The 27,169-nt window shown below is 50.0% G+C and overlaps 1 protein-coding gene across 1 annotated transcript in view; it reads left to right on the plus strand.

The window, feature by feature from the left end:
• Positions 1–13,660: 13,660 nt before the first annotated feature.
• The window catches only part of LOC309568835 (uncharacterized protein), a gene marked incomplete at both ends in the record, with an annotated part of 63,109 nt that continues 49,600 nt past the window's right edge, over positions 13,661–27,169 (plus strand). The window contains 4 exons of the mRNA XM_082274620.1: positions 13,661–13,670; positions 15,681–15,790; positions 17,126–17,218; positions 22,193–22,273. Coding sequence (XP_082130746.1) covers positions 13,661–13,670; positions 15,681–15,790; positions 17,126–17,218; positions 22,193–22,273 — 294 coding nt within the window. The remainder of the gene's footprint in view (positions 13,671–15,680; positions 15,791–17,125; positions 17,219–22,192; positions 22,274–27,169) is intronic.

Raw genomic sequence — 27,169 nt, forward strand, 5'->3', positions numbered from 1 at the left:
TCACCACCAACCATCAATATAAGGGGGTCATTTACTACCAGCCAACAATATAAGGGGGCCCTTCTCCTACTGACCACCAACGTTAGGGGGTCCTTCACTAGCAGCGAACAATAAAAGGGGGCCTGTTCTTCTATGCACCACTAAGGTAAAGAATCCCATCAGCACTGATCACCAATGTAGGGGGGGGGGGGTTCTCTCACTGCCCACTGATCCTTTGCTACCAGTGAACATTATAAGTAATGGTTTGGCAGTGGTGGGATTTGAACCCACGCCTCCAGAGAGACTGAAGCCTTAATCCAGTGCCTTAGATCGCTCGGCCACACTATCCTCTACAGCCACCACTGTAAGGTATCTGTTAACCACTGACATCTAATGTAAGGGATCCCTTCACGACTGACCACCAATGTAGGGGGGCCCTTCTACTGCACACTGATCCTTCGCTACCAACGAACACTATAAGTAAAGGTTTGGCAGTGGTGGGAGTTGAACCCATGCCTCCTCTGATTCTGTTTGCATATTCTTGTTTTACATAAAAAGTCAAAAGCAGTAAATTGATTGTTCACTGCAATACTTGTGGTCTCAATTATTCACAATGACAGAATTAATGGTGTCAGATGGGTTGGAGCAGGCTCAGAGCACAAGAAGTGAAGAGGATACCCATGCCACTCCCTCGGGGGCAGGGCTACATAAGGGACCCTACACCCACTGACTACCAATGTTAGGGGGCCCTTCACCACTTACCTCCAATGTTAGAGGGCCCTTCACTACTGACCACAAATGTAAGGGGGCCCTTCACCCACTTACCACCAATGTTAGAAGGCTCTTCAGCACCGAGGTAAGGTGGCCCATTACCACTAACCATCAATATAAGGGGGGTCCTTCACTACCAGCCAACAATATAAGGGGCCCTTCTCCCACTGACGACCAACATAAGGGGGTCCTTCACTACCAGCGAACAATATAAGGGAACCCTTCTCCCAGTGACTATTAATGTAAGAGGGTCCTACACCACCAGCGAAAAACTTAAGGGGGGCTGTTCTCCAACTCCAACTCCAGCTCCAGCTCCAACCAATGTAAGAGGGTCTTTCACTATCAGCCAACAATATAGGTACCCTTCACCCACTGACCACCAATGTAAGGGGGTCCTTTACTACTGACCACAAATGTAAGGGGGCCCTTCTCCCACTGACCACCAACGTAAGGGGGTCCTTCACTACCAGCTAACAATAAAAGGGGGTCTGTTCTTCTACGGACCACCAATGTAAGGAGGCCCTTCCTCCAACTTACCCTTCACTACAAGCGAACACTGGAAGTAAAGGTTTGGCAGTGGTGGGATTTGAACCCACGCCTCCAGAGAGACTGGAGCCTAAATCCAGCGCCTTAGACCGCTCGGCCACACTACCAGATGCTCCTGCTCCTGCTCCTGCTCCAGCTCCATCTTCAGCTCCAACTCCAGCTCCAGCTCCAGCTCCAACTGCCACCAATGTAAGAGGGTCCTTCACTACCAGCGAACAATATAAGGGGGGGCCGTTCTCCCACGAACTACTAATGTAAGGGATCCGTTGACCACTGACATCTAATGTAAGGGATCCCTTCACTACTGACCACCAATGTAAGGGGCACTTCACCACTGATCACCAATGTTAGGGGGCCCTTCACCACTGAGTTAAGGTGGCCCTTCACCACCAACCATCAATATAAGGGGGTCATTTACTACCAGCCAACAATATAAGGGGGCCCTTCTCCTACTGACCACCAACGTTAGGAGGTCCTTCACTAGCAGCGAACAATAAAAGGGGGCCTGTTCTTCTATGCACCACTAAGGTAAAGAATCCCATCAGCACTGATCACCAATGTAGGGGGGGGGGGGCTTCTCTCACTGCCCACTGATCCTTAGCTACCAGTGAACATTATAACTAAAGGTTTGGCAGTGGTGGGATTTGAACCCACGCCTCCGGAGAGACTGGAGCCTTAATCCAGCGCCTTAGACCGCTCGGCCACACTACCCTCTACAGCCACCACTGTAAGGTATCTGTTAACCACTGACATCTAATGTAAGGGATCCCTTCACTACTGACCACCAATGTAGGGGGGCCCTTCTCCCACTGCACACTGATCCTTCGCTACCAACGAACACTATAAGTAAAGGTTTGGCAGTGGTGGGAGTTGAACCCATGCCTCCTCTGATTCTGTTTGCATATTCTTGTTTTACATAAAAAGTCAAAAGCAGTAAATTGATTGTTCACTGCAATACTTGTGGTCTCAATTATTCACAATGACAGAATTAATGATGTCAGATGGGTTGGAGCAGGCTCAGAGCACAAGAAGTGAAGAGGATACCCATGCCACTCCCTCGGGGGCAGGGCTACATAAGGGACCCTATACCCACTGACTACCAATGTTAGGGGGCCCTTCACCACTTACCTCCAATGTTAGAGGGCCCTTCACTACTGACCACAAATGTAAGGGGGCCCTTCACCCACTTACCACCAATGTTAGAAGGCTCTTCAGCACCGAGGTAAGGTGGCCCATAAGGGGGTCCTTTACTACTGACCACAAATGTAAGGGGGCCCTTCTCCCACTGACCACCAACGTAAGGGGGTCCTTCACTACCAGCTAACAATAAAAGGGGGTCTGTTCTTCTACGGACCACCAATGTAAGGAGGCCCTTCCTCCAACTTACCCTTCACTACAAATGAACACTGGAAGTAAAGGTTTGGCAGTGGTGGGATTTGAACCCACGCCTCCAGAGAGACTGGAGCCTAAATCCAGCGCCTTAGACCGCTCGGCCACACTACCAGATGCTCCTGCTCCTGCTCCAGCTCCTGCTCCTGCTTCAGCTCCATCTTCAGCTCCATCTTCAGCTCCAACTTCAGCTCCAACTTCAGCTCCAACTGCCACCAATGTAAGAGGGTCCTTCACTACCAGTGAACAATATAAGGGGGGGCCGTTCTCCCACGAACTACTAATGTAAGGGATCCGTTGACCACTGACATCTAATGTAAGGGATCCCTTCACTACTGACCAGCAATGTAAGGGGCACTTCACCACTGATCACCAATGTTAGGGGGCCCTTCACCACTGAGTTAAGGTGGCCCTTCACCACCAACCATCAATATAAGGGGGTCATTTACTACCAGCCAACAATATAAGGGGGCCCTTCTCCTACTGACCACCAACGTTAGGAGGTCCTTCACTAGCAGCGAACAATAAAAGGGGGCCTGTTCTTCTATGCACCACTAAGGTAAAGAATCCCATCAGCACTGATCACCAATGTAGGGGGGGGGGGCTTCTCTCACTGCCCACTGATCCTTAGCTACCAGTGAACATTATAACTAAAGGTTTGGCAGTGGTGGGATTTGAACCCACGCCTCCGGAGAGACTGGAGCCTTAATCCAGCGCCTTAGACCGCTCGGCCACACTACCCTCTACAGCCACCACTGTAAGGTATCTGTTAACCACTGACATCTAATGTAAGGGATCCCTTCACTACTGACCACCAATGTAGGGGGGCCCTTCTCCCACTGCACACTGATCCTTCGCTACCAACGAACACTATAAGTAAAGGTTTGGCAGTGGTGGGAGTTGAACCCATGCCTCCTCTGATTCTGTTTGCATATTCTTGTTTTACATAAAAAGTCAAAAGCAGTAAATTGATTGTTCACTGCAATACTTGTGGTCTCAATTATTCACAATGACAGAATTAATGATGTCAGATGGGTTGGAGCAGGCTCAGAGCACAAGAAGTGAAGAGGATACCCATGCCACTCCCTCGGGGGCAGGGCTACATAAGGGACCCTATACCCACTGACTACCAATGTTAGGGGGCCCTTCACCACTTACCTCCAATGTTAGAGGGCCCTTCACTACTGACCACAAATGTAAGGGGGCCCTTCACCCACTTACCACCAATGTTAGAAGGCTCTTCAGCACCGAGGTAAGGTGGCCCATTACCACTAACCATCAATATAAGGGGGGTCCTTCACTACCAGCCAACAATATAAGGGGCCCTTCTCCCACTGACGACCAACATAAGGGGGTCCTTCACTACCAGCGAACAATATAAGGGAACCCTTCTCCCAGTGACTATTAATGTAAGAGGGTCCTACACCACCAGCGAAAAACTTAAGGGGGGCTGTTCTCCAACTCCAACTCCAGCTCCAGCTCCAACCAATGTAAGAGGGTCTTTCACTATCAGCCAACAATATAGGTACCCTTCACCCACTGACCACCAATGTAAGGGGGTCCTTTACTACTGACCACAAATGTAAGGGGGCCCTTCTCCCACTGACCACCAACGTAAGGGGGTCCTTCACTACCAGCTAACAATAAAAGGGGGTCTGTTCTTCTACGGACCACCAATGTAAGGAGGCCCTTCCTCCAACTTACCCTTCACTACAAATGAACACTGGAAGTAAAGGTTTGGCAGTGGTGGGATTTGAACCCACGCCTCCAGAGAGACTGGAGCCTAAATCCAGCGCCTTAGACCGCTCGGCCACACTACCAGATGCTCCTGCTCCTGCTCCTGCTCCAGCTCCTGCTCCTGCTTCAGCTCCATCTTCAGCTCCATCTTCAGCTCCAACTGCCACCAATGTAAGAGGGTCCTTCACTACCAGCGAACAATATAAGGGGGGGCCGTTCTCCCACGAACTACTAATGTAAGGGATCCGTTGACCACTGACATCTAATGTAAGGGATCCCTTCACTACTGACCACCAATGTAAGGGGCACTTCACCACTGATCACCAATGTTAGGGGGCCCTTCACCACTGAGTTAAGGTGGCCCTTCACCACCAACCATCAATATAAGGGGGTCATTTACTACCAGCCAACAATATAAGGGGGCCCTTCTCCTACTGACCACCAACGTTAGGGGGTCCTTCACTAGCTGCGAACAATAAAAGGGGGCCTGTTCTTCTATGCACCACTAAGGTAAAGATTTCCATCAGCACTGATCACCAATGTAGGGGGGGGGGGCTTCTCCCACTGATCCTTAGCTACCAGTGAACATTATAAGTAAAGGTTTGGCAGTGGTGGGATTTGAACCCACGCCTCCGGAGAGACTGGAGCCTTAATCCAGCGCCTTAGACCGCTCGGCCACACTACCTTCTACAGCCACCACTGTAAGGTATCTGTTAACCACTGACATCTAATGTAAGGGATCCCTTCACTACTGACCACCAATGTAGGGGGGCCCTTCTCCCACTGCACACTGATCCTTCGCTACCAACGAACACTATGAGTAAAGGTTTGGCAGTGGTGGGAGTTGAACCCACACCTCCTCTGATTCTGTTTGCATATTCTTGTTTTACATAAAAAGTCAAAAGCAGTAAATTGATTGTTCACTGCAATACTTGTGGTCTCAATTATTCACAATGACAGAATTAATGGTGTCAGATGGGTTGGAGCAGGCTCAGAGCACAAGAAGTGAAGAGGATACCCATGCCACTCCCTCGGGGGCAGGGCTACATAAGGGACCCTACACCCACTGACTACCAATGTTAGGGGGCCCTTCACCACTTACCTCCAATGTTAGAGGGCCCTTCACTACTGACCACAAATGTAAGGGGGCCCTTCACCCACTTACCACCAATGTTAGAAGGCTCTTCAGCACCGAGGTAAGGTGGCCCATTACCACTAACCATCAATATAAGGGTTGTCCTTCACTACCAGTCAACAATATAAGGGGCCCTTCTCCCACTGACCACCAACATAAGGGGGTCCTTCACTACCAGCGAAATATAAGGGGGGCCGTTCTCCCACAAACTACTAATGTAAGGGATCCGTTGACCACTGACATCTAATGTAAGGGATCCCTTCACTAGTGACCACCAATGTAAGGGGCACTTCACCACTGATCACCAATGTTAGGGGGCCTTCACCACTGAGTTAAAGTGGCCCTTCACCACCAACCATCAATATAAGGGGGTCATTTACTACCAGCCAACAATATAAGGGGGCCCTTCTCCTACTGACCACCAACGTTAGGGGGTCCTTCACTAGCAGCGAACAATAAAAGGGGGCCTGTTCTTCTATGCACCACTAAGGTAAAGAATCCCATCAGCACTGATCACCAATGTAGGGGGGGGGGGGGGTTCTCTCACTGCCCACTGATCCTTAGCTACCAGTGAACATTATAAGTAATGGTTTGGCAGTGGTGGGATTTGAACCCACGCCTCCAGAGAGACTGAAGCCTTAATCCAGCGCCTTAGATCGCTCGGCCACACTATCCTCTACAGCCACCACTGTAAGGTATCTGTTAACCACTGACATCTAATGTAAGGGATCCCTTCACGACTGACCACCAATGTAGGGGGGCCCTTCTCCTACTGCACACTGATCCTTCGCTACCAACGAACACTATAAGTAAAGGTTTGGCAGTGGTGGGAGTTGAACCCATGCCTCCTCTGATTCTGTTTGCATATTCTTGTTTTACATAAAAAGTCAAAAGCAGTAAATTGATTGTTCACTGCAATACTTGTGGTCTCAATTATTCACAATGACAGAATTAATGATGTCAGATGGGTTGGAGCAGGCTCAGAGCACAAGAAGTGAAGAGGATACCCATGCCACTCCCTCGGGGGCAGGGCTACATAAGGGACCCTATACCCACTGACTACCAATGTTAGGGGGCCCTTCACCACTTACCTCCAATGTTAGAGGGCCCTTCACTACTGACCACAAATGTAAGGGGGCCCTTCACCCACTTACCACCAATGTTAGAAGGCTCTTCAGCACCGAGGTAAGGTGGCCCATTACCACTAACCATCAATATAAGGGGGGTCCTTCACTACCAGCCAACAATATAAGGGGCCCTTCTCCCACTGACGACCAACATAAGGGGGTCCTTCACTACCAGCGAACAATATAAGGGAACCCTTCTCCCAGTGACTATTAATGTAAGAGGGTCCTACACCACCAGCGAAAAACTTAAGGGGGGCTGTTCTCCAACTCCAACTCCAGCTCCAGCTCCAACCAATGTAAGAGGGTCTTTCACTATCAGCCAACAATATAGGTACCCTTCACCCACTGACCACCAATGTAAGGGGGTCCTTTACTACTGACCACAAATGTAAGGGGGCCCTTCTCCCACTGACCACCAACGTAAGGGGGTCCTTCACTACCAGCTAACAATAAAAGGGGGTCTGTTCTTCTACGGACCACCAATGTAAGGAGGCCCTTCCTCCAACTTACCCTTCACTACAAATGAACACTGGAAGTAAAGGTTTGGCAGTGGTGGGATTTGAACCCACGCCTCCAGAGAGACTGGAGCCTAAATCCAGCGCCTTAGACCGCTCGGCCACACTACCAGATGCTCCTGCTCCTGCTCCAGCTCCTGCTCCTGCTTCAGCTCCATCTTCAGCTCCATCTTCAGCTCCAACTGCCACCAATGTAAGAGGGTCCTTCACTACCAGCGAACAATATAAGGGGGGGCCGTTCTCCCACGAACTACTAATGTAAGGGATCCGTTGACCACTGACATCTAATGTAAGGGATCCCTTCACTACTGACCACCAATGTAAGGGGCACTTCACCACTGATCACCAATGTTAGGGGGCCCTTCACCACTGAGTTAAGGTGGCCCTTCACCACCAACCATCAATATAAGGGGGTCATTTACTACCAGCCAACAATATAAGGGGGCCCTTCTCCTACTGACCACCAACGTTAGGGGGTCCTTCACTAGCTGCGAACAATAAAAGGGGGCCTGTTCTTCTATGCACCACTAAGGTAAAGATTTCCATCAGCACTGATCACCAATGTAGGGGGGGGGGGGCTTCTCCCACTGATCCTTAGCTACCAGTGAACATTATAAGTAAAGGTTTGGCAGTGGTGGGATTTGAACCCACGCCTCCGGAGAGACTGGAGCCTTAATCCAGCGCCTTAGACCGCTCGGCCACACTACCTTCTACAGCCACCACTGTAAGGTATCTGTTAACCACTGACATCTAATGTAAGGGATCCCTTCACTACTGACCACCAATGTAGGGGGGCCCTTCTCCCACTGCACACTGATCCTTCGCTACCAACGAACACTATGAGTAAAGGTTTGGCAGTGGTGGGAGTTGAACCCACACCTCCTCTGATTCTGTTTGCATATTCTTGTTTTACATAAAAAGTCAAAAGCAGTAAATTGATTGTTCACTGCAATACTTGTGGTCTCAATTATTCACAATGACAGAATTAATGGTGTCAGATGGGTTGGAGCAGGCTCAGAGCACAAGAAGTGAAGAGGATACCCATGCCACTCCCTCGGGGGCAGGGCTACATAAGGGACCCTACACCCACTGACTACCAATGTTAGGGGGCCCTTCACCACTTACCTCCAATGTTAGAGGGCCCTTCACTACTGACCACAAATGTAAGGGGGCCCTTCACCCACTTACCACCAATGTTAGAAGGCTCTTCAGCACCGAGGTAAGGTGGCCCATTACCACTAACCATCAATATAAGGGTTGTCCTTCACTACCAGTCAACAATATAAGGGGCCCTTCTCCCACTGACCACCAACATAAGGGGGTCCTTAAGGGGGTCCTTCACTACCAGCGAAATATAAGGGGGGCCGTTCTCCCACAAACTACTAATGTAAGGGATCCGTTGACCACTGACATCTAATGTAAGGGATCCCTTCACTAGTGACCACCAATGTAAGGGGCACTTCACCACTGATCACCAATGTTAGGGGGCCTTCACCACTGAGTTAAAGTGGCCCTTCACCACCAACCATCAATATAAGGGGGTCATTTACTACCAGCCAACAATATAAGGGGGCCCTTCTCCTACTGACCACCAACGTTAGGGGGTCCTTCACTAGCAGCGAACAATAAAAGGGGGCCTGTTCTTCTATGCACCACTAAGGTAAAGAATCCCATCAGCACTGATCACCAATGTAGGGGGGGGGGGGGGTTCTCTCACTGCCCACTGATCCTTAGCTACCAGTGAACATTATAAGTAATGGTTTGGCAGTGGTGGGATTTGAACCCACGCCTCCAGAGAGACTGAAGCCTTAATCCAGCGCCTTAGATCGCTCGGCCACACTATCCTCTACAGCCACCACTGTAAGGTATCTGTTAACCACTGACATCTAATGTAAGGGATCCCTTCACGACTGACCACCAATGTAGGGGGGCCCTTCTCCTACTGCACACTGATCCTTCGCTACCAACGAACACTATAAGTAAAGGTTTGGCAGTGGTGGGAGTTGAACCCATGCCTCCTCTGATTCTGTTTGCATATTCTTGTTTTACATAAAAAGTCAAAAGCAGTAAATTGATTGTTCACTGCAATACTTGTGGTCTCAATTATTCACAATGACAGAATTAATGATGTCAGATGGGTTGGAGCAGGCTCAGAGCACAAGAAGTGAAGAGGATACCCATGCCACTCCCTCGGGGGCAGGGCTACATAAGGGACCCTATACCCACTGACTACCAATGTTAGGGGGCCCTTCACCACTTACCTCCAATGTTAGAGGGCCCTTCACTACTGACCACAAATGTAAGGGGGCCCTTCACCCACTTACCACCAATGTTAGAAGGCTCTTCAGCACCGAGGTAAGGTGGCCCATTACCACTAACCATCAATATAAGGGGGGTCCTTCACTACCAGCCAACAATATAAGGGGCCCTTCTCCCACTGACGACCAACATAAGGGGGTCCTTCACTACCAGCGAACAATATAAGGGAACCCTTCTCCCAGTGACTATTAATGTAAGAGGGTCCTACACCACCAGCGAAAAACTTAAGGGGGGCTGTTCTCCAACTCCAACTCCAGCTCCAGCTCCAACCAATGTAAGAGGGTCTTTCACTATCAGCCAACAATATAGGTACCCTTCACCCACTGACCACCAATGTAAGGGGGTCCTTTACTACTGACCACAAATGTAAGGGGGCCCTTCTCCCACTGACCACCAACGTAAGGGGGTCCTTCACTACCAGCTAACAATAAAAGGGGGTCTGTTCTTCTACGGACCACCAATGTAAGGAGGCCCTTCCTCCAACTTACCCTTCACTACAAATGAACACTGGAAGTAAAGGTTTGGCAGTGGTGGGATTTGAACCCACGCCTCCAGAGAGACTGGAGCCTAAATCCAGCGCCTTAGACCGCTCGGCCACACTACCAGATGCTCCTGCTCCTGCTCCAGCTCCTGCTCCAGCTCCTGCTCCTGCTTCAGCTCCATCTTCAGCTCCATCTTCAGCTCCAACTGCCACCAATGTAAGAGGGTCCTTCACTACCAGCGAACAATATAAGGGGGGGCCGTTCTCCCACGAACTACTAATGTAAGGGATCCGTTGACCACTGACATCTAATGTAAGGGATCCCTTCACTACTGACCACCAATGTAAGGGGCACTTCACCACTGATCACCAATGTTAGGGGGCCCTTCACCACTGAGTTAAGGTGGCCCTTCACCACCAACCATCAATATAAGGGGGTCATTTACTACCAGCCAACAATATAAGGGGGCCCTTCTCCTACTGACCACCAACGTTAGGGGGTCCTTCACTAGCTGCGAACAATAAAAGGGGGCCTGTTCTTCTATGCACCACTAAGGTAAAGATTTCCATCAGCACTGATCACCAATGTAGGGGGGGGGGGGCTTCTCCCACTGATCCTTAGCTACCAGTGAACATTATAAGTAAAGGTTTGGCAGTGGTGGGATTTGAACCCACGCCTCCGGAGAGACTGGAGCCTTAATCCAGCGCCTTAGACCGCTCGGCCACACTACCTTCTACAGCCACCACTGTAAGGTATCTGTTAACCACTGACATCTAATGTAAGGGATCCCTTCACTACTGACCACCAATGTAGGGGGGCCCTTCTCCCACTGCACACTGATCCTTCGCTACCAACGAACACTATGAGTAAAGGTTTGGCAGTGGTGGGAGTTGAACCCACACCTCCTCTGATTCTGTTTGCATATTCTTGTTTTACATAAAAAGTCAAAAGCAGTAAATTGATTGTTCACTGCAATACTTGTGGTCTCAATTATTCACAATGACAGAATTAATGGTGTCAGATGGGTTGGAGCAGGCTCAGAGCACAAGAAGTGAAGAGGATACCCATGCCACTCCCTCGGGGGCAGGGCTACATAAGGGACCCTACACCCACTGACTACCAATGTTAGGGGGCCCTTCACCACTTACCTCCAATGTTAGAGGGCCCTTCACTACTGACCACAAATGTAAGGGGGCCCTTCACCCACTTACCACCAATGTTAGAAGGCTCTTCAGCACCGAGGTAAGGTGGCCCATTACCACTAACCATCAATATAAGGGTTGTCCTTCACTACCAGTCAACAATATAAGGGGCCCTTCTCCCACTGACCACCAACATAAGGGGGTCCTTCACTACCAGCGAAATATAAGGGGGGCCGTTCTCCCACAAACTACTAATGTAAGGGATCCGTTGACCACTGACATCTAATGTAAGGGATCCCTTCACTAGTGACCACCAATGTAAGGGGCACTTCACCACTGATCACCAATGTTAGGGGGCCTTCACCACTGAGTTAAAGTGGCCCTTCACCACCAACCATCAATATAAGGGGGTCATTTACTACCAGCCAACAATATAAGGGGGCCCTTCTCCTACTGACCACCAACGTTAGGGGGTCCTTCACTAGCAGCGAACAATAAAAGGGGGCCTGTTCTTCTATGCACCACTAAGGTAAAGAATCCCATCAGCACTGATCACCAATGTAGGGGGGGGGGGGTTCTCTCACTGCCCACTGATCCTTAGCTACCAGTGAACATTATAAGTAATGGTTTGGCAGTGGTGGGATTTGAACCCACGCCTCCAGAGAGACTGAAGCCTTAATCCAGCGCCTTAGATCGCTCGGCCACACTATCCTCTACAGCCACCACTGTAAGGTATCTGTTAACCACTGACATCTAATGTAAGGGATCCCTTCACGACTGACCACCAATGTAGGGGGGCCCTTCTCCTACTGCACACTGATCCTTCGCTACCAACGAACACTATAAGTAAAGGTTTGGCAGTGGTGGGAGTTGAACCCATGCCTCCTCTGATTCTGTTTGCATATTCTTGTTTTACATAAAAAGTCAAAAGCAGTAAATTGATTGTTCACTGCAATACTTGTGGTCTCAATTATTCACAATGACAGAATTAATGATGTCAGATGGGTTGGAGCAGGCTCAGAGCACAAGAAGTGAAGAGGATACCCATGCCACTCCCTCGGGGGCAGGGCTACATAAGGGACCCTATACCCACTGACTACCAATGTTAGGGGGCCCTTCACCACTTACCTCCAATGTTAGAGGGCCCTTCACTACTGACCACAAATGTAAGGGGGCCCTTCACCCACTTACCACCAATGTTAGAAGGCTCTTCAGCACCGAGGTAAGGTGGCCCATTACCACTAACCATCAATATAAGGGGGGTCCTTCACTACCAGCCAACAATATAAGGGGCCCTTCTCCCACTGACGACCAACATAAGGGGGTCCTTCACTACCAGCGAACAATATAAGGGAACCCTTCTCCCAGTGACTATTAATGTAAGAGGGTCCTACACCACCAGCGAAAAACTTAAGGGGGGCTGTTCTCCAACTCCAACTCCAGCTCCAGCTCCAACCAATGTAAGAGGGTCTTTCACTATCAGCCAACAATATAGGTACCCTTCACCCACTGACCACCAATGTAAGGGGGTCCTTTACTACTGACCACAAATGTAAGGGGGCCCTTCTCCCACTGACCACCAACGTAAGGGGGTCCTTCACTACCAGCTAACAATAAAAGGGGGTCTGTTCTTCTACGGACCACCAATGTAAGGAGGCCCTTCCTCCAACTTACCCTTCACTACAAATGAACACTGGAAGTAAAGGTTTGGCAGTGGTGGGATTTGAACCCACGCCTCCAGAGAGACTGGAGCCTAAATCCAGCGCCTTAGACCGCTCGGCCACACTACCAGATGCTCCTGCTCCTGCTCCAGCTCCTGCTCCTGCTTCAGCTCCATCTTCAGCTCCATCTTCAGCTCCAACTGCCACCAATGTAAGAGGGTCCTTCACTACCAGCGAACAATATAAGGGGGGGCCGTTCTCCCACGAACTACTAATGTAAGGGATCCGTTGACCACTGACATCTAATGTAAGGGATCCCTTCACTACTGACCACCAATGTAAGGGGCACTTCACCACTGATCACCAATGTTAGGGGGCCCTTCACCACTGAGTTAAGGTGGCCCTTCACCACCAACCATCAATATAAGGGGGTCATTTACTACCAGCCAACAATATAAGGGGGCCCTTCTCCTACTGACCACCAACGTTAGGGGGTCCTTCACTAGCTGCGAACAATAAAAGGGGGCCTGTTCTTCTATGCACCACTAAGGTAAAGATTTCCATCAGCACTGATCACCAATGTAGGGGGGGGGGGGCTTCTCCCACTGATCCTTAGCTACCAGTGAACATTATAAGTAAAGGTTTGGCAGTGGTGGGATTTGAACCCACGCCTCCGGAGAGACTGGAGCCTTAATCCAGCGCCTTAGACCGCTCGGCCACACTACCTTCTACAGCCACCACTGTAAGGTATCTGTTAACCACTGACATCTAATGTAAGGGATCCCTTCACTACTGACCACCAATGTAGGGGGGCCCTTCTCCCACTGCACACTGATCCTTCGCTACCAACGAACACTATGAGTAAAGGTTTGGCAGTGGTGGGAGTTGAACCCACACCTCCTCTGATTCTGTTTGCATATTCTTGTTTTACATAAAAAGTCAAAAGCAGTAAATTGATTGTTCACTGCAATACTTGTGGTCTCAATTATTCACAATGACAGAATTAATGGTGTCAGATGGGTTGGAGCAGGCTCAGAGCACAAGAAGTGAAGAGGATACCCATGCCACTCCCTCGGGGGCAGGGCTACATAAGGGACCCTACACCCACTGACTACCAATGTTAGGGGGCCCTTCACCACTTACCTCCAATGTTAGAGGGCCCTTCACTACTGACCACAAATGTAAGGGGGCCCTTCACCCACTTACCACCAATGTTAGAAGGCTCTTCAGCACCGAGGTAAGGTGGCCCATTACCACTAACCATCAATATAAGGGTTGTCCTTCACTACCAGTCAACAATATAAGGGGCCCTTCTCCCACTGACCACCAACATAAGGGGGTCCTTCACTACCAGCGAAATATAAGGGGGGCCGTTCTCCCACAAACTACTAATGTAAGGGATCCGTTGACCACTGACATCTAATGTAAGGGATCCCTTCACTAGTGACCACCAATGTAAGGGGCACTTCACCACTGATCACCAATGTTAGGGGGCCTTCACCACTGAGTTAAAGTGGCCCTTCACCACCAACCATCAATATAAGGGGGTCATTTACTACCAGCCAACAATATAAGGGGGCCCTTCTCCTACTGACCACCAACGTTAGGGGGTCCTTCACTAGCAGCGAACAATAAAAGGGGGCCTGTTCTTCTATGCACCACTAAGGTAAAGAATCCCATCAGCACTGATCACCAATGTAGGGGGGGGGGGTTCTCTCACTGCCCACTGATCCTTAGCTACCAGTGAACATTATAAGTAATGGTTTGGCAGTGGTGGGATTTGAACCCACGCCTCCAGAGAGACTGAAGCCTTAATCCAGCGCCTTAGATCGCTCGGCCACACTATCCTCTACAGCCACCACTGTAAGGTATCTGTTAACCACTGACATCTAATGTAAGGGATCCCTTCACGACTGACCACCAATGTAGGGGGGCCCTTCTCCTACTGCACACTGATCCTTCGCTACCAACGAACACTATAAGTAAAGGTTTGGCAGTGGTGGGAGTTGAACCCATGCCTCCTCTGATTCTGTTTGCATATTCTTGTTTTACATAAAAAGTCAAAAGCAGTAAATTGATTGTTCACTGCAATACTTGTGGTCTCAATTATTCACAATGACAGAATTAATGGTGTCAGATGGGTTGGAGCAGGCTCAGAGCACAAGAAGTGAAGAGGATACCCATGCCACTCCCTCGGGGGCAGGGCTACATAAGGGACCCTACACCCACTGACTACCAATGTTAGGGGGCCCTTCACCACTTACCTCCAATGTTAGAGGGCCCTTCACTACTGACCACAAATGTAAGGGGGCCCTTCACCCACTTACCACCAATGTTAGAAGGCTCTTCAGCACCGAGGTAAGGTGGCCCATTACCACTAACCATCAATATAAGGGGGGTCCTTCACTACCAGCCAACAATATAAGGGGCCCTTCTCCCACTGACGACCAACATAAGGGGGTCCTTCACTACCAGCGAACAATATAAGGGAACCCTTCTCCCAGTGACTATTAATGTAAGAGGGTCCTACACCACCAGCGAAAAACTTAAGGGGGGCTGTTCTCCAACTCCAACTCCAGCTCCAGCTCCAACCAATGTAAGAGGGTCTTTCACTATCAGCCAACAATATAGGTACCCTTCACCCACTGACCACCAATGTAAGGGGGTCCTTTACTACTGACCACAAATGTAAGGGGGCCCTTCTCCCACTGACCACCAACGTAAGGGGGTCCTTCACTACCAGCTAACAATAAAAGGGGGTCTGTTCTTCTACGGACCACCAATGTAAGGAGGCCCTTCCTCCAACTTACCCTTCACTACAAGCGAACACTGGAAGTAAAGGTTTGGCAGTGGTGGGATTTGAACCCACGCCTCCAGAGAGACTGGAGCCTAAATCCAGCGCCTTAGACCGCTCGGCCACACTACCAGATGCTCCTGCTCCTGCTCCTGCTCCAGCTCCATCTTCAGCTCCAACTCCAGCTCCAGCTCCAACTGCCACCAATGTAAGAGGGTCCTTCACTACCAGCGAACAATATAAGGGGGGGCCGTTCTCCCACGAACTACTAATGTAAGGGATCCGTTGACCACTGACATCTAATGTAAGGGATCCCTTCACTACTGACCACCAATGTAAGGGGCACTTCACCACTGATCACCAATGTTAGGGGGCCCTTCACCACTGAGTTAAGGTGGCCCTTCACCACCAACCATCAATATAAGGGGGTCATTTACTACCAGCCAACAATATAAGGGGGCCCTTCTCCTACTGACCACCAACGTTAGGAGGTCCTTCACTAGCAGCGAACAATAAAAGGGGGCCTGTTCTTCTATGCACCACTAAGGTAAAGAATCCCATCAGCACTGATCACCAATGTAGGGGGGGGGGGCTTCTCTCACTGCCCACTGATCCTTAGCTACCAGTGAACATTATAACTAAAGGTTTGGCAGTGGTGGGATTTGAACCCACGCCTCCGGAGAGACTGGAGCCTTAATCCAGCGCCTTAGACCGCTCGGCCACACTACCCTCTACAGCCACCACTGTAAGGTATCTGTTAACCACTGACATCTAATGTAAGGGATCCCTTCACTACTGACCACCAATGTAGGGGGGCCCTTCTCCCACTGCACACTGATCCTTCGCTACCAACGAACACTATAAGTAAAGGTTTGGCAGTGGTGGGAGTTGAACCCATGCCTCCTCTGATTCTGTTTGCATATTCTTGTTTTACATAAAAAGTCAAAAGCAGTAAATTGATTGTTCACTGCAATACTTGTGGTCTCAATTATTCACAATGACAGAATTAATGATGTCAGATGGGTTGGAGCAGGCTCAGAGCACAAGAAGTGAAGAGGATACCCATGCCACTCCCTCGGGGGCAGGGCTACATAAGGGACCCTATACCCACTGACTACCAATGTTAGGGGGCCCTTCACCACTTACCTCCAATGTTAGAGGGCCCTTCACTACTGACCACAAATGTAAGGGGGCCCTTCACCCACTTACCACCAATGTTAGAAGGCTCTTCAGCACCGAGGTAAGGTGGCCCATAAGGGGGTCCTTTACTACTGACCACAAATGTAAGGGGGCCCTTCTCCCACTGACCACCAACGTAAGGGGGTCCTTCACTACCAGCTAACAATAAAAGGGGGTCTGTTCTTCTACGGACCACCAATGTAAGGAGGCCCTTCCTCCAACTTACCCTTCACTACAAATGAACACTGGAAGTAAAGGTTTGGCAGTGGTGGGATTTGAACCCACGCCTCCAGAGAGACTGGAGCCTAAATCCAGCGCCTTAGACCGCTCGGCCACACTACCAGATGCTCCTGCTCCTGCTCCTGCTCCAGCTCCTGCTCCTGCTTCAGCTCCATCTTCAGCTCCATCTTCAGCTCCAACTTCAGCTCCAACTGCCACCAATGTAAGAGGGTCCTTCACTACCAGTGAACAATATAAGGGGGGGCCGTTCTCCCACGAACTACTAATGTAAGGGATCCGTTGACCACTGACATCTAATGTAAGGGATCCCTTCACTACTGACCAGCAATGTAAGGGGCACTTCACCACTGATCACCAATGTTAGGGGGCCCTTCACCACTGAGTTAAGGTGGCCCTTCACCACCAACCATCAATATAAGGGGGTCATTTACTACCAGCCAACAATATAAGGGGGCCCTTCTCCTACTGACCACCAACGTTAGGAGGTCCTTCACTAGCAGCGAACAATAAAAGGGGGCCTGTTCTTCTATGCACCACTAAGGTAAAGAATCCCATCAGCACTGATCACCAATGTAGGGGGGGGGGGGCTTCTCTCACTGCCCACTGATCCTTAGCTACCAGTGAACATTATAAGTAAAGGTTTGGCAGTGGTGGGATTTGAACCCACGCCTCCGGAGAGACTGGAGCCTTAATCCAGCGCCTTAGACCGCTCGGCCACACTACCCTCTACAGCCACCACTGTAAGGTATCTGTTAACCACTGACATCTAATGTAAGGGATCCCTTCACTACTGACCACCAATGTAGGGGGGCCCTTCTCCCACTGCACACTGATCCTTCGCTACCAACGAACACTATAAGTAAAGGTTTGGCAGTGGTGGGAGTTGAACCCATGCCTCCTCTGATTCTGTTTGCATATTCTTGTTTTACATAAAAAGTCAAAAGCAGTAAATTGATTGTTCACTGCAATACTTGTGGTCTCAATTATTCACAATGACAGAATTAATGATGTCAGATGGGTTGGAGCAGGCTCAGAGCACAAGAAGTGAAGAGGATACCCATGCCACTCCCTCGGGGGCAGGGCTACATAAGGGACCCTATACCCACTGACTACCAATGTTAGGGGGCCCTTCACCACTTACCTCCAATGTTAGAGGGCCCTTCACTACTGACCACAAATGTAAGGGGGCCCTTCACCCACTTACCACCAATGTTAGAAGGCTCTTCAGCACCGAGGTAAGGTGGCCCATTACCACTAACCATCAATATAAGGGGGGTCCTTCACTACCAGCCAACAATATAAGGGGCCCTTCTCCCACTGACGACCAACATAAGGGGGTCCTTCACTACCAGCGAACAATATAAGGGAACCCTTCTCCCAGTGACTATTAATGTAAGAGGGTCCTACACCACCAGCGAAAAACTTAAGGGGGGCTGTTCTCCAACTCCAACTCCAGCTCCAGCTCCAACCAATGTAAGAGGGTCTTTCACTATCAGCCAACAATATAGGTACCCTTCACCCACTGACCACCAATGTAAGGGGGTCCTTTACTACTGACCACAAATGTAAGGGGGCCCTTCTCCCACTGACCACCAACGTAAGGGGGTCCTTCACTACCAGCTAACAATAAAAGGGGGTCTGTTCTTCTACGGACCACCAATGTAAGGAGGCCCTTCCTCCAACTTACCCTTCACTACAAATGAACACTGGAAGTAAAGGTTTGGCAGTGGTGGGATTTGAACCCACGCCTCCAGAGAGACTGGAGCCTAAATCCAGCGCCTTAGACCGCTCGGCCACACTACCAGATGCTCCTGCTCCTGCTCCTGCTCCTGCTCCTGCTTCAGCTCCATCTTCAGCTCCATCTTCAGCTCCAACTGCCACCAATGTAAGAGGGTCCTTCACTACCAGCGAACAATATAAGGGGGGGCCGTTCTCCCACGAACTACTAATGTAAGGGATCCGTTGACCACTGACATCTAATGTAAGGGATCCCTTCACTACTGACCACCAATGTAAGGGGCACTTCACCACTGATCACCAATGTTAGGGGGCCCTTCACCACTGAGTTAAGGTGGCCCTTCACCACCAACCATCAATATAAGGGGGTCATTTACTACCAGCCAACAATATAAGGGGGCCCTTCTCCTACTGACCACCAACGTTAGGGGGTCCTTCACTAGCTGCGAACAATAAAAGGGGGCCTGTTCTTCTATGCACCACTAAGGTAAAGATTTCCATCAGCACTGATCACCAATGTAGGGGGGGGGGGCTTCTCCCACTGATCCTTAGCTACCAGTGAACATTATAAGTAAAGGTTTGGCAGTGGTGGGATTTGAACCCACGCCTCCGGAGAGACTGGAGCCTTAATCCAGCGCCTTAGACCGCTCGGCCACACTACCCTCTACAGCCACCACTGTAAGGTATCTGTTAACCACTGACATCTAATGTAAGGGATCCCTTCACTACTGACCACCAATGTAGGGGGGCCCTTCTCCCACTGCACACTGATCCTTCGCTACCAACGAACACTATAAGTAAAGGTTTGGCAGTGGTGGGAGTTGAACCCATGCCTCCTCTGATTCTGTTTGCATATTCTTGTTTTACATAAAAAGTCAAAAGCAGTAAATTGATTGTTCACTGCAATACTTGTGGTCTCAATTATTCACAATGACAGAATTAATGATGTCAGATGGGTTGGAGCAGGCTCAGAGCACAAGAAGTGAAGAGGATACCCATGCCACTCCCTCGGGGGCAGGGCTACATAAGGGACCCTATACCCACTGACTACCAATGTTAGGGGGCCCTTCACCACTTACCTCCAATGTTAGAGGGCCCTTCACTACTGACCACAAATGTAAGGGGGCCCTTCACCCACTTACCACCAATGTTAGAAGGCTCTTCAGCACCGAGGTAAGGTGGCCCATTACCACTAACCATCAATATAAGGGGGGTCCTTCACTACCAGCCAACAATATAAGGGGCCCTTCTCCCACTGACGACCAACATAAGGGGGTCCTTCACTACCAGCGAACAATATAAGGGAACCCTTCTCCCAGTGACTATTAATGTAAGAGGGTCCTACACCACCAGCGAAAAACTTAAGGGGGGCTGTTCTCCAACTCCAACTCCAGCTCCAGCTCCAACCAATGTAAGAGGGTCTTTCACTATCAGCCAACAATATAGGTACCCTTCACCCACTGACCACCAATGTAAGGGGGTCCTTTACTACTGACCACAAATGTAAGGGGGCCCTTCTCCCACTGACCACCAACGTAAGGGGGTCCTTCACTACCAGCTAACAATAAAAGGGGGTCTGTTCTTCTACGGACCACCAATGTAAGGAGGCCCTTCCTCCAACTTACCCTTCACTACAAATGAACACTGGAAGTAAAGGTTTGGCAGTGGTGGGATTTGAACCCACGCCTCCAGAGAGACTGGAGCCTAAATCCAGCGCCTTAGACCGCTCGGCCACACTACCAGATGCTCATGCTCCTGCTCCTGCTCCAGCTCCTGCTCCTGCTTCAGCTCCATCTTCAGCTCCATCTTCAGCTCCAACTGCCACCAATGTAAGAGGGTCCTTCACTACCAGTGAACAATATAAGGGGGGGCCGTTCTCCCACGAACTACTAATGTAAGGGATCCGTTGACCACTGACATCTAATGTAAGGGATCCCTTCACTACTGACCAGCAATGTAAGGGGCACTTCACCACTGATCACCAATGTTAGGGGGCCCTTCACCACTGAGTTAAGGTGGCCCTTCACCACCAACCATCAATATAAGGGGGTCATTTACTACCAGCCAACAATATAAGGGGGCCCTTCTCCTACTGACCACCAACGTTAGGAGGTCCTTCACTAGCAGCGAACAATAAAAGGGGGCCTGTTCTTCTATGCACCACTAAGGTAAAGAATCCCATCAGCACTGATCACCAATGTAGGGGGGGGGGGGGCTTCTCTCACTGCCCACTGATCCTTAGCTACCAGTGAACATTATAACTAAAAGGTTTGGCAGTGGTGGGATTTGAACCCACGCCTCCGGAGAGACTGGAGCCTTAATCCAGCGCCTTAGACCGCTCGGCCACACTACCCTCTACAGCCACCACTGTAAGGTATCTGTTAACCACTGACATCTAATGTAAGGGATCCCTTCACTACTGACCACCAATGTAGGGGGGCCCTTCTCCCACTGCACACTGATCCTTCGCTACCAACGAACACTATAAGTAAAGGTTTGGCAGTGGTGGGAGTTGAACCCATGCCTCCTCTGATTCTGTTTGCATATTCTTGTTTTACATAAAAAGTCAAAAGCAGTAAATTGATTGTTCACTGCAATACTTGTGGTCTCAATTATTCACAATGACAGAATTAATGATGTCAGATGGGTTGGAGCAGGCTCAGAGCACAAGAAGTGAAGAGGATACCCATGCCACTCCCTCGGGGGCAGGGCTACATAAGGGACCCTATACCCACTGACTACCAATGTTAGGGGGCCCTTCACCACTTACCTCCAATGTTAGAGGGCCCTTCACTACTGACCACAAATGTAAGGGGGCCCTTCACCCACTTACCACCAATGTTAGAAGGCTCTTCAGCACCGAGGTAAGGTGGCCCATTACCACTAACCATCAATATAAGGGGGGTCCTTCACTACCAGCCAACAATATAAGGGGCCCTTCTCCCACTGACGACCAACATAAGGGGGTCCTTCACTACCAGCGAACAATATAAGGGAACCCTTCTCCCAGTGACTATTAATGTAAGAGGGTCCTACACCACCAGCGAAAAACTTAAGGGGGGCTGTTCTCCAACTCCAACTCCAGCTCCAGCTCCAACCAATGTAAGAGGGTCTTTCACTATCAGCCAACAATATAGGTACCCTTCACCCACTGACCACCAATGTAAGGGGGTCCTTTACTACAGACCACAAATGTAAGGGGGCCCTTCTCCCACTGACCACCAACGTAAGGGGGTCCTTCACTACCAGCTAACAATAAAAGGGGGTCTGTTCTTCTACGGACCACCAATGTAAGGAGGCCCTTCCTCCAACTTACCCTTCACTACAAATGAACACTGGAAGTAAAGGTTTGGCAGTGGTGGGATTTGAACCCACGCCTCCAGAGAGACTGGAGCCTAAATCCAGCGCCTTAGACCGCTCGGCCACACTACCAGATGCTCCTGCTCCTGCTCCTGCTCCAGCTCCTGCTCCTGCTTCAGCTCCATCTTCAGCTCCATCTTCAGCTCCAACTGCCACCAATGTAAGAGGGTCCTTCACTACCAGTGAACAATATAAGGGGGGGCCGTTCTCCCACGAACTACTAATGTAAGGGATCCGTTGACCACTGACATCTAATGTAAGGGATCCCTTCACTACTGACCACCAATGTAAGGGGCACTTCACCACTGATCACCAATGTTAGGGGGCCCTTCACCACTGAGTTAAGGTGGCCCTTCACCACCAACCATCAATATAAGGGGGTCATTTACTACCAGCCAACAATATAAGGGGGCCCTTCTCCTACTGACCACCAACGTTAGGAGGTCCTTCACTAGCAGCGAACAATAAAAGGGGGCCTGTTCTTCTATGCACCACTAAGGTAAAGAATCCCATCAGCACTGATCACCAATGTAGGGGGGGGGGGGGCTTCTCTCACTGCCCACTGATCCTTAGCTACCAGTGAACATTATAACTAAAGGTTTGGCAGTGGTGGGATTTGAACCCACGCCTCCGGAGAGACTGGAGCCTTAATCCAGCGCCTTAGACCGCTCGGCCACACTACCCTCTACAGCCACCACTGTAAGGTATCTGTTAACCACTGACATCTAATGTAAGGGATCCCTTCACTACTGACCACCAATGTAGGGGGGCCCTTCTCCCACTGCACACTGATCCTTCGCTACCAACGAACACTATAAGTAAAGGTTTGGCAGTGGTGGGAGTTGAACCCATGCCTCCTCTGATTCTGTTTGCATATTCTTGTTTTACATAAAAAGTCAAAAGCAGTAAATTGATTGTTCACTGCAATACTTGTGGTCTCAATTATTCACAATGACAGAATTAATGATGTCAGATGGGTTGGAGCAGGCTCAGAGCACAAGAAGTGAAGAGGATACCCATGCCACTCCCTCGGGGGCAGGGCTACATAAGGGACCCTATACCCACTGACTACCAATGTTAGGGGGCCCTTCACCACTTACCTCCAATGTTAGAGGGCCCTTCACTACTGACCACAAATGTAAGGGGGCCCTTCACCCACTTACCACCAATGTTAGAAGGCTCTTCAGCACCGAGGTAAGGTGGCCCATTACCACTAACCATCAATATAAGGGGGGTCCTTCACTACCAGCCAACAATATAAGGGGCCCTTCTCCCACTGACGACCAACATAAGGGGGTCCTTCACTACCAGCGAACAATATAAGGGAACCCTTCTCCCAGTGACTATTAATGTAAGAGGGTCCTACACCACCAGCGAAAAACTTAAGGGGGGCTGTTCTCCAACTCCAACTCCAGCTCCAGCTCCAACCAATGTAAGAGGGTCTTTCACTATCAGCCAACAATATAGGTACCCTTCACCCACTGACCACCAATGTAAGGGGGTCCTTTACTACTGACCACAAATGTAAGGGGGCCCTTCTCCCACTGACCACCAACGTAAGGGGGTCCTTCACTACCAGCTAACAATAAAAGGGGGTCTGTTCTTCTACGGACCACCAATGTAAGGAGGCCCTTCCTCCAACTTACCCTTCACTACAAATGAACACTGGAAGTAAAGGTTTGGCAGTGGTGGGATTTGAACCCACGCCTCCAGAGAGACTGGAGCCTAAATCCAGCGCCTTAGACCGCTCGGCCACACTACCAGATGCTCCTGCTCCTGCTCCAGCTCCTGCTCCTGCTTCAGCTCCATCTTCAGCTCCATCTTCAGCTCCAACTGCCACCAATGTAAGAGGGTCCTTCACTACCAGTGAACAATATAAGGGGGGGCCGTTCTCCCACGAACTACTAATGTAAGGGATCCGTTGACCACTGACATCTAATGTAAGGGATCCCTTCACTACTGACCAGCAATGTAAGGGGCACTTCACCACTGATCACCAATGTTAGGGGGCCCTTCACCACTGAGTTAAGGTGGCCCTTCACCACCAACCATCAATATAAGGGGGTCATTTACTACCAGCCAACAATATAAGGGGGCCCTTCTCCTACTGACCACCAACGTTAGGAGGTCCTTCACTAGCAGCGAACAATAAAAGGGGGCCTGTTCTTCTATGCACCACTAAGGTAAAGAATCCCATCAGCACTGATCACCAATGTAGGGGGGGGGGGGCTTCTCTCACTGCCCACTGATCCTTAGCTACCAGTGAACATTATAACTAAAAGGTTTGGCAGTGGTGGGATTTGAACCCACACCTCCGGAGAGACTGGAGCCTTAATCCAGCGCCTTAGACCGCTCGGCCACACTACCCTCTACAGCCACCACTGTAAGGTATCTGTTAACCACTGACATCTAATGTAAGGGATCCCTTCACTACTGACCACCAATGTAGGGGGGCCCTTCTCCCACTGCACACTGATCCTTCGCTACCAACGAACACTATAAGTAAAGGTTTGGCAGTGGTGGGAGTTGAACCCATGCCTCCTCTGATTCTGTTTGCATATTCTTGTTTTACATAAAAAGTCAAAAGCAGTAAATTGATTGTTCACTGCAATACTTGTGGTCTCAATTATTCACAATGACAGAATTAATGATGTCAGATGGGTTGGAGCAGGCTCAGAGCACAAGAAGTGAAGAGGATACCCATGCCACTCCCTCGGGGGCAGGGCTACATAAGGGACCCTATACCCACTGACTACCAATGTTAGGGGGCCCTTCACCACTTACCTCCAATGTTAGAGGGCCCTTCACTACTGACCACAAATGTAAGGGGGCCCTTCACCCACTTACCACCAATGTTAGAAGGCTCTTCAGCACCGAGGTAAGGTGGCCCATTACCACTAACCATCAATATAAGGGGGGTCCTTCACTACCAGCCAACAATATAAGGGGCCCTTCTCCCACTGACGACCAACATAAGGGGGTCCTTCACTACCAGCGAACAATATAAGGGAACCCTTCTCCCAGTGACTATTAATGTAAGAGGGTCCTACACCACCAGCGAAAAACTTAAGGGGGGCTGTTCTCCAACTCCAACTCCAACTCCAGCTCCAGCTCCAACCAATGTAAGAGGGTCTTTCACTATCAGCCAACAATATAGGTACCCTTCACCCACTGACCACCAATGTAAGGGGGTCCTTTACTACTGACCACAAATGTAAGGGGGCCCTTCTCCCACTGACCACCAACGTAAGGGGGTCCTTCACTACCAGCTAACAATAAAAGGGGGTCTGTTCTTCTACGGACCACCAATGTAAGGAGGCCCTTCCTCCAACTTACCCTTCACTACAAATGAACACTGGAAGTAAAGGTTTGGCAGTGGTGGGATTTGAACCCACGCCTCCAGAGAGACTGGAGCCTAAATCCAGCGCCTTAGACCGCTCGGCCACACTACCAGATGCTCCTGCTCCTGCTCCAGCTCCTGCTCCTGCTTCAGCTCCATCTTCAGCTCCATCTTCAGCTCCAACTGCCACCAATGTAAGAGGGTCCTTCACTACCAGTGAACAATATAAGGGGGGGCCGTTCTCCCACGAACTACTAATGTAAGGGATCCGTTGACCACTGACATCTAATGTAAGGGATCCCTTCACTACTGACCAGCAATGTAAGGGGCACTTCACCACTGATCACCAATGTTAGGGGGCCCTTCACCACTGAGTTAAGGTGGCCCTTCACCACCAACCATCAATATAAGGGGGTCATTTACTACCAGCCAACAATATAAGGGGGCCCTTCTCCTACTGACCACCAACGTTAGGAGGTCCTTCACTAGCAGCGAACAATAAAAGGGGGCCTGTTCTTCTATGCACCACTAAGGTAAAGAATCCCATCAGCACTGATCACCAATGTAGGGGGGGGGGGGCTTCTCTCACTGCCCACTGATCCTTAGCTACCAGTGAACATTATAACTAAAGGTTTGGCAGTGGTGGGATTTGAACCCACGCCTCCGGAGAGACTGGAGCCTTAATCCAGCGCCTTAGACCGCTCGGCCACACTACCCTCTACAGCCACCACTGTAAGGTATCTGTTAACCACTGACATCTAATGTAAGGGATCCCTTCACTACTGACCACCAATGTAGGGGGGCCCTTCTCCCACTGCACACTGATCCTTCGCTACCAACGAACACTATAAGTAAAGGTTTGGCAGTGGTGGGAGTTGAACCCATGCCTCCTCTGATTCTGTTTGCATATTCTTGTTTTACATAAAAAGTCAAAAGCAGTAAATTGATTGTTCACTGCAATACTTGTGGTCTCAATTATTCACAATGACAGAATTAATGATGTCAGATGGGTTGGAGCAGGCTCAGAGCACAAGAAGTGAAGAGGATACCCATGCCACTCCCTCGGGGGCAGGGCTACATAAGGGACCCTATACCCACTGACTACCAATGTTAGGGGGCCCTTCACCACTTACCTCCAATGTTAGAGGGCCCTTCACTACTGACCACAAATGTAAGGGGGCCCTTCACCCACTTACCACCAATGTTAGAAGGCTCTTCAGCACCGAGGTAAGGTGGCCCATTACCACTAACCATCAATATAAGGGGGGTCCTTCACTACCAGCCAACAATATAAGGGGCCCTTCTCCCACTGACGACCAACATAAGGGGGTCCTTCACTACCAGCGAACAATATAAGGGAACCCTTCTCCCAGTGACTATTAATGTAAGAGGGTCCTACACCACCAGCGAAAAACTTAAGGGGGGCTGTTCTCCAACTCCAACTCCAGCTCCAGCTCCAACCAATGTAAGAGGGTCTTTCACTATCAGCCAACAATATAGGTACCCTTCACCCACTGACCACCAATGTAAGGGGGTCCTTTACTACTGACCACAAATGTAAGGGGGCCCTTCTCCCACTGACCACCAACGTAAGGGGGTCCTTCACTACCAGCTAACAATAAAAGGGGGTCTGTTCTTCTACGGACCACCAATGTAAGGAGGCCCTTCCTCCAACTTACCCTTCACTACAAATGAACACTGGAAGTAAAGGTTTGG

Source organism: Pelophylax lessonae, assembly GCF_965119305.1.
Source record: "Pelophylax lessonae genome assembly, chromosome: 12".
NCBI classification, from domain to species: domain Eukaryota; kingdom Metazoa; phylum Chordata; class Amphibia; order Anura; family Ranidae; genus Pelophylax; species Pelophylax lessonae.